This window comes from Poecilia reticulata, linkage group LG19 (genome assembly GCF_000633615.1).
Source record: "Poecilia reticulata strain Guanapo linkage group LG19, Guppy_female_1.0+MT, whole genome shotgun sequence".
Taxonomy (NCBI): Eukaryota; Metazoa; Chordata; class Actinopteri; order Cyprinodontiformes; family Poeciliidae; genus Poecilia; species Poecilia reticulata.
The window spans coordinates 9692767-9701207 of record NC_024349.1 but is presented as its reverse complement, the minus strand read 5'-3'; the positions used below and the strand labels follow the sequence as shown (position 1 = coordinate 9701207).

Below are 8441 nucleotides of genomic sequence, written 5' to 3'. Positions count from 1 at the left end.
TATATATATATATATCACTATAGTATCTAGACACTATATAGATATTAATATAGTTTCTATAAATTACTATTTTAGTTACAGAGTAGTGTGGAGGTCAAAAGCCTGAGTGCTTTCTGATTTGTTAAGAAAATCTTGACTGCCACCTTTAGCTCATCTGCATTCGCTGGATCTGATCTCTTTGATCCTCCTTTGTAGATTCTCTAGTGGTTTGAAGTCAGGCCAGTGTGTTGGCCAGTCAAGCACAGTAGTCTGGTTCTTTTCCTGCTGGAATATGAAATCAGAACGTCGATTAAGTGTTTCAGCAGAGGGAAGCATGAAACACTTTCCTGGTAAATGGCTGCCCTGTCTTTGAACCTCAGAAACTTTGAACCACTGAGCAACAGTGCTTTTTGCTTTCGACCCAAGTAATACTAACATCAATGGTTAAGCAACAACTTAACACAGGGAATTGTGAAAGCTGTACCCCATATTCTGTGGTTGTCCGGTTCTTGTGGCTTGGATTCCTCACCCAAAGTCTTGATTGGATTTTACCTCACAATCTTCTGTAGGTTGCAGTTATCCATAATGAACCTTTTGTTAATGAAGGATTTTTTCTTCCATTGAACAAAAAAATAAAACAAAAAACACAAGCAGACTTGAAGTTATTAAACGCTTAAACAAGAACCATCTTTGACACAAGCATTTTATTTAATAAACTCCAGATTTTCTGAAATTTCTAATGAATTTGCAATGTCTTTGGGGCAATTTTAGAAATGTTTAGAACCAGCTTTGTAGCAAGCATAATTTCCTTTCCAGGATACTTTCTTAAAGCTTGGGGCAATTTGTAGGAATTAAAATGAGGACATTTCAAGCAACAACAACAAAAAACACACTTATGGAAGATTATTCTTTTAATTTGCAATTCATAATTTGAGGCAAACCATTGGTTTTTACAAAAATAAAAGTAATGAATTGTTATCTCCATATTGTAGAAAGAGTTGCATTATGAAGCCCTGGGGTTAGCTGGGCAGGGGCATTGCATAAGTAGAAAAAAATAACCAAAGTCAAAAAAAAGAGAGAGAGATTCAAGTAAAAATAAAAACAATCACACAATCATAATAAAGTCACATAAAAGCCTTTTGGCAATTCTTGGAAATTAAGACTCTTATTGGGTTTTCATTACAGTCAGAGGAGACGAACCAAACCCTCACACAAAGCATTTATTCCTTTTTAGACATTTAACAGCAAGTGCTAAATAAGACTTTAAAATCAATTTATGCCAAAAAACATGGTGACATATTTATTTAGAGTAGGAAATTCTTGAGTAGAGCCCTGCAGCCTGAGGCAAGACATCTTCAGTAGATGGACATTCTGTTCAGCTTAACTCTCCTACACCTCATAAAGCCTCTGAATGAATTAATTTACTTTCTTATCACTGGTGCCATCATTGGCAGCTGTGTCATAATGGCACTTCTCAACGCATCTTCTCGGAAACCATCCGCGCACGCGATCTCCAGCTAAGAGGAAAAAGCAGAAAAAGCCATAAAGGATGCTTTCAAAGCTGGTATAAAGACAGATGTTCTAGTTATAGAGATTTCAACAGTTTACCTTTCATTTCCTCCTCATTCAAAACTTTGTCTCCATACATCCACCATCTACAGAAAGAAAACCAAAATCAGGTTTCTTGATAAATTGCACTCAGTGATTGGTCATTTTTGTGTGGATGAACATACTTGGTGCCACGGGTGGCCAGGATGATGTCCCCCTTATTGAGGGCGATCCTGGGTTCCTCAGTGCAAGGGGTTCTAAAAAAGGTCTGTAGTCCCTTGCTGAGAGGGCAGCAGGCTCCATTATAATCCTCCACCACCTGGTACTGGACCTGCTGGTCAAGGCAAACACATATCACATTATTTTACTGCTCCGATTACGACTTTCAGTTTTTTATTTGTCTAGATTGTAACACGCGTAGATTGTTTTCACCAAAACAAATGCAATTTTTTTTATATACTTCTATAGGATTTACTGTCGCAATCTGAACATCTTAGCTGTCAAAAAGAACAATTAGATACAACGTAAACGTATGGTGTGAAGTCACACAAAAATGCTGACAATCCTGTTAAAAATCACAGATTTGTGACCATGACCACTGGTCTAATTTTTCCTCCTTCTTAAATGTAACGTATATTCTGTATAATTCAACTGATAATCTAACATTTGATTAGGAGTAAAAATATGAAATCAAAAGAAAAAGAAAAAAGGAAAAACCTTGCTGCATTATTGTGCCACGGTCAGAATAATAATTTGGGCAGATTCAATTTAGCATTTAATCATCTGTAATTCATTTCAATTTATTAATAGTTTCCTAATCAATCCAAAATTAGACACAACATGATCCTCAGTGCAAGTCAAGATAATAGCTGTATAATACTTCTAACAAAGTACCGAGCGCTAAAATTGCATGAAGACGTCCTTCAATGAGGTATTAACTAAAAAGTTTGCTCATTTACGCGACCAGGTAATTGTGTTTTTACATTCAACCCATAAACTGGTTTATTTTTAAGTTGTACAGGACACGTGATATGTCCCATTAATGGCAGAAAATGTTTAAAATGTAATCATTATCAATGTCCGTCATGGCATTTTTGAGACTCACTGTACATGGAGAATAAATATATCACATTGTAAATCTGCCAACCTATTCATGGCACAATAAGGCTTCAGCAGGTACTTACACTTCTAACTCTTTTATCAGCTTTCTGCTTCAACTGCTCCATCTGTAAAATACACAAAAAACAGGACATAGGTAGGTCAGGACTATTGCAAAGTACCATTTATCATAAATAAGTAATGCCTCATGAATATTTAGTTAAAAGAAAACCAATATGGAGAACCTACAGTTAAGGTGTGCTGGTTACACTTAGGATGAACCGGCCATACAATGCCGTCTCCCTTCGGTGTCCCTGACCATGTGAAGACTTGCTTGAAATTCAGCCAGCGGCCGCCGAGGTCATATGGGAAGATAAACTCCTCCCCTGTTTGGTAGTGCTGTATTCTGTCTTTGGCCTATAGGGGAAAAAAAACAACCAAAAAAACATGGTGGCATGTACATGGTATTTAGTCTTTATAATCAATATAGCAGATTGCAATAGCACAGGCTTCTACACAACAAAATAATAGCCATTGTATGACAATAAAATATAGAAAAGGTGTTAGAAAAATAGTTTTTGCTAAATGGAAACACTGAACCAGCATTAAATAAAAGACTAATCATATCAAATAATAAATCTGACCTTTTCCTCAATCCAGGATTCGATTGAGGTTTTATTACGGAGAATGACTTTCATCTGAAAAAAAAAAATTATGATTTATCATTAAACCGTTAATAATGGTGCATTTGTGTAAAATCAGAGTCACTGCATTGTTTATAGCTTCAGCTGCTATTAAAATGTTTCATTTCTAGACCCTTAAAGTGAAATATTCCAGTTATCCTTAGCTTGCATGCCACTGAATCACTGTGCAACATAACAAAACATCCAAAAATAGGGGGAAGCAATACTGAGAGTAAACATACAGCTCCGCTGAACATCAGTGTGGCTTACATAGTTTATTGTGGCTTTGCATGTTTTCAACTAAATGCCTATGTCACTTGCAACTTTGCATGGCAAACAACTTATGTAAAGTGGAAATGCCAAATGCAAATCTCAGGAGAAACAAAAAAAACTACTTACTTGAATGAAGAAAAGCATTCCGACTGCAATTGTGGTGCCCAATGCCAAACCTAAGGCAAAGAGAGTGGCAGCAAAGGCAGGCACACTGAAGGGCATGAGGGGCTGAAACTGACGCACAGCACTCATGTCAATCTTTACCGTACTCCAACCAAATGATATCTGCAGATAAGAAAAAAAAAACAGGAGGTTCGATACTTTTTCTAAGTTGTACAGAAAAAGTACAACTTTTTCTGCAAAAAACACAAGAAAGTCAGGCAGAGTGAGGTGGAAGTAATAACTACCCTCTCATACAGCTGTGTATACATGGTCATAATGAAGATAATGGCAGCGTGTGAGCATCCCAGTGGAGCCAGCAGCAGGAAGCTAGTGAAGTAAGCATGGTTTAAGTGGCCACAGCAGTTGTTGATCCATGGGCAGTGGTGATCCATCTTCATAACACATCTGAAGGGCAGGAAAAACCACAGTGATTCTCCTCCAAAAACAACCAACTATACAAAAGAATCAGAGTCAAAGATGTAAACAAAAAAAAAAAAGAGAGAGACATTGAACTAAAAGTACAACATAAAATCCGGCCCTCAATATGTGGATGAATGAACACAGTAGCATAGTTAATTAGCGTTCAGTTTATCAGCGTGAACCAAATTTTATTTAGTACATTGTTCCATCTGGATAATAAACCTCTGAGAACAGTTTACTGTTGTAGCAGTTCTTCCATTTGTTTTAACCAAATAATGAAAACTTGATAAAAGGAGAAGAAAAGCAGTTCTTATCAAGTCTTGGACTCGGTTCCATAAATTCCAGATTCGGCATTAAATTTCTGGTCATTGTTTTAAAATGCAAAACCAAAAGTTCATCCCAATTTTAAGGTAGCTATGCTTTAGCAGTCAGGCTTTTAGGACGGAAGAGGGAGGGACCGGCTGATGAATGGATGGACACGGACAGAATTGCGGATGTGATGACAGATTGATGGAAAAATAAAGTGATAAATGGATAGATTAATGGACATAAAGATGGACAGATAGAGAGATGGATGGGTACAGACTATCGATGAATGGATAGAGGGATAGATTAATAGATGGACCGATGGTTGGATTAGTTAATGATAGAAGGATTGATGGCTGGAAGTTGTGAATTGATGTCTGGACATAAAATTATAGAAGAAAGACTTAATGCATTTATAGATGGCTAAATGGATGTACAGTCAGAGGACGGATGGATGAATTTACAACTTCTATTAAAAAAACCTCATAAACAACCTGGAAGCAATTTATTTATAGAAAGGTTGATATTTATCATGTAGAAAGCAAGAAAGTAAGGTCTTGAAAAATATTTCAAATACATTTTACATTAAATCCCATAGTTTTCCAGGCCTTTTATACAATGGACAGTAACTCCACTTAGACTCAATGCATTTGACACTGTAATTGTGTCAACTGCATAATCCAGGTGCTGGATTAGTCTTCACAAGATGCACCTTACATAACAGCAAGAGGTGTAAACATAAGCCAACTCTCCGGTAGTTGGGAGCTCCGATAATGGCTCAGTTGCTTCCACAGAGCATATCCTCCGAGCTCAAAAAGGAATTCATAGGTGAGAAAAGAAAAACAGAGCCAAGGTTTGTTTGTGCAGGTGTTTACCTGTTACACTTTCGACAGTGGTGGGATCTGGGGGCCTTGTAACCTTGGCAAACTCTGCAATATTGTAGATACTGAGCATCATGTTGATTCTCCTGTTTGAGAATGAAAAACAGTAGGTTACCCAACTAGAATGAAATGACTGACCTCTGTGTAGAAACATTTGGAGGGTATTATATAGTTTTATATTGTTTAAGCACCAATATATATGAATATATTTAAAAAAAATCTTACAGGTTTCCAGCCAAGAGGAATGTATCCCGGTCCAACAAACATAGCATTGAAGTAGTTGTAGAGAATGAGCACAGTCCAGTTGATGAGCATGATGAAGTTAATGCTGCCCCCTGTAGTGTCCAGGGGCCAGTACCAGATAATAGAGTCCAGCATTGCCATGGTTGAGCATATAGCAATGACAGACAGTGCTATGACTGGACCCCAGTGGCACAACCGCCGAACCTCATGGAGGTTCTCAAATGTCACAAAGGCTGACAGGAACTTCATCCTTTAAACTGGAAGATGGCGTGTGTCCTTTTTGGTTCCGTTCCTGAAATGAATGCTCAGTGTGCTACTCTTTTCCACTGCTATCTTGCAAAGCCAGCGGTGCACATGTTTTTTGTCGTCTACTCTGAAACACGTGGCAGTCCTGGCCTCGAGTCACCTGGGATCTTTGAGGCCCCCTGATCCTTGCAGTGATGAAGACCAGCATCCTTTTCTGTCAACATCTATAACACACCATCCCAGTGAGAGACTCAAATTTCCCCATCTGTTATGGAAAAAAAGCGTTTAAGCAAATGAACATGTGCAATGAAATTTTAGTACAAAACTATGCAGGTGTACATACAGAGTTACAGAAATCTCAACATTCTGCTTTTCCGAAAATCAGTAAAAGCTTGATTAGGAACCACTGCCTGGCACAATCATGAGGTAGCATGCTGACTTGACAAATGGTCCAGCAGACAGTCACTGAGACTCTCAGCAAGTAGGGTAAGTTACAAACAGTTAATGGTTGTTTTTTTTTTTTTTAATAAGCTGTCCGTTAATTGAGTGCTGTATCCAAGCATGTTCATTGAAAGTTGAGGAGAAGGAAAACATTAAAAAAAAAGGGGGAATATCAACAGGATGCCTGACACCTTGACACAGACATACGTTTTACTACTCTGATATGTTTGTGTTAAACGCCGTTTTCCCCCTTTAATAATATCTGAGATACAACATCTCAGAAGACATCTGAGTGCAATGAATCTATAGTTTTTGCTTTCTGAATTGACCTATAAATAAATAAGTAATATTCCAGTTAATTCAGAGCCACCAAGTATTGTTTTCCAAACCATCAGAGTAAGTGAAAATTTGGATTTTCTAACTTCTGTTCTAACATAAGTTTATAATTAGTCGCTGTCATGTCAGTGACACACCTGACATTATTAGTCAGCTTTGACAAAATTTCAAAATTTGGGCTTAAATTTCTATTTTTGTCTTGTTTTTTAAATTGACATAGTCGATATTACGTAAGAGAAAGTGAACGAGTATGCCAGTGGTTTAAAGGGAAACGTAATAAAGTAAATATAAAACAGTGCTAATTGGCTTCTAATTAGCTCCTGCTGCCAAGCTAGCAATTTCGAATCAAAAATAGACAAAACAAAATAAACGAATTTTTGCAGAATACTTTTTTTTATTAGAGGCAAAAGGGACCGCTATTTTTTTCCACTTCAGCAGGTGAATCATTATCAAATACATCATGCTAATGAAGATGCTTCCGCTTAGCTGTATAGCAAACTAACGTTAAATATCCTAGCTTCCCCTCCACCAGTTCTAACACGACCACCGCTACAAGCCGACGCATTTTCAAATAACGTAGATGAAACAGACCGATGTAAAGCTGTCACAAATATAAATCCATTTACGCATTTTAACTGTATTTGTAAAAGAGCGAAAAAGCTGTCACTTTAAATTACAAACCTGGCCACTTCCTTGTCTTTTTTCCTTCAATTTCTCCTGTGTACACAGGGTGGGAACCTTACTCATCATAGTCACCCAGACGCGAATGCATTTAAATATCAGCAGAAATTTCTTTCAAAACCTCGTTAAGTCCTCAAAAAATGTGAAAATATACCAAGCATAATCTGCAAAGCACTAAGGTGAATGACATGTGCTATTGACTCACCGAACCCTTTGGACTGAGTGCAGTCTAGTTTCTTGTCGAGCCCTTTTTGTTGCTACTCAAGGAAAAGACTCCATTCGAGACTTGTTGTTATTATCCGGTGCTAACTGCCAACCAGACAGCTTCTTCTGTGTTTAAACTTATTATTCGACGATGTCTTCAGACTTTGAGACCTACGAGCAGGATTTTGGGACTATCACCGCAGAAGTAACAAACAAAATTGGCAAAATTCCTAAAATAAGTGGAGGTAAGAGAGCTAAATTTGTTAACGTGACTCGGTGAGTTGCTAGCTAAGATGTCAGTTAGCTATCGTGTCTCAGCTGAGAGGAGGAGGTTGTAGTGTCAGGTGAAGCTTACTGGTTGTGTGATTTGATACAGTCACTCGATATTCCTCAAGGAAAAAAAAAAAAATTAGTCTGTTATTGTGTCACATTTTCGTGTTCTTGCTTGTTGAATAACAAACTGAACGTGATCGCTTGCCTGTGATGTTTGTTTGATGGATTTAACAGCCGGATGTGTATAGTGGTTGTGTCTTAAATAAAGTGAAATATGTAAACACTGAAAGCATTTAAATATAGTAAAGTGCAGAAAACATTGTCTCTTTGAGTTGTTTGTCAAATCAAACGACTTAACGTGATAGAGCAATTCAGTAACTTGCATATGATACAATATTATAGTAAGTTAAATTTCATTCATAAAGCACTTTAAAGACCGAACAGTGGTCAATAAAAATACAATTCATGATTAAACTGAAGTCATATGCAATAAATTAGAATATATATATCTCGATTAATCTAATTTGTCAGATTAAAAGTACTTTTTTAAAATAACTTTTAAGCAGTTATTAAACATACTTGTCATTAAGACCGCATTTCTGTTTTTAAAAATTGTTTTTTTATTAGTCTGATATAACATTCTAATTTTAAATGTCATGTTTCCATT

The 8441-nt window shown here is 36.9% G+C and overlaps 2 protein-coding genes across 7 annotated transcripts in view; one reads left to right on the top strand and one right to left on the bottom strand.

Moving 5' to 3' along the window:
• Window positions 1-872: 872 nt before the first annotated feature.
• Window positions 873-7587, bottom strand: zdhhc6 (zDHHC palmitoyltransferase 6). Of its 3 annotated transcripts, none has more exons than XM_008436864.2 (11): window positions 7503-7587; window positions 5576-6104; window positions 5345-5436; window positions 3989-4148; window positions 3708-3866; window positions 3270-3323; window positions 2875-3042; window positions 2712-2753; window positions 1713-1861; window positions 1588-1634; window positions 873-1496 (listed from the first exon to the last, which is right to left on the bottom strand). In XM_008436864.2, exons 2-11 carry the CDS (start codon window positions 5840-5842, stop codon window positions 1396-1398), a joined length of 1239 nt encoding a protein of 412 aa, XP_008435086.1. In that variant the 5' UTR covers window positions 5843-6104; window positions 7503-7587; the 3' UTR covers window positions 873-1395. The 3 variants fall into 3 exon arrangements, with proteins under 3 accessions (XP_008435086.1, XP_008435085.1, XP_008435087.1); XM_008436863.1 differs by lacking the exon at window positions 7503-7587 and adding an exon at window positions 7298-7496; XM_008436865.1 differs by lacking the exon at window positions 7503-7587 and adding an exon at window positions 7298-7496 and having other exon boundaries at window positions 1713-1858.
• Window positions 7559-8441, top strand: part of vti1a (vesicle transport through interaction with t-SNAREs 1A) — a 134308-nt gene continuing 133425 nt past the window's right edge. For all 4 annotated transcript variants that reach the window (XM_008436860.2, XM_008436859.2, XM_017310975.1 and 1 more), the window contains exon 1: window positions 7559-7746. In XM_008436860.2, coding sequence (XP_008435082.1) covers window positions 7653-7746 — 94 coding nt within the window. In that variant the 5' untranslated portion in view covers window positions 7559-7652. The remainder of the gene's footprint in view (window positions 7747-8441) is intronic.

Coding starts and splice junctions, on each gene's coding strand:
- zdhhc6 (XM_008436864.2), bottom strand. CDS start 5,842: ATGAAGTTCCTGTCAGCCTTTGTGACATTTGAGAACCTCCATGAGGTT. Junction 2,754..2,874: donor GTAACCAGCACACCTTAACT/GTAGGTTCTCCA, acceptor TGTATTTTACAG/ATGGAGCAGTTGAAGCAGAA. Junction 1,635..1,712: donor CTGGCCACCCGTGGCACCAA/GTATGTTCATCC, acceptor TTCTTTCTGTAG/ATGGTGGATGTATGGAGACA.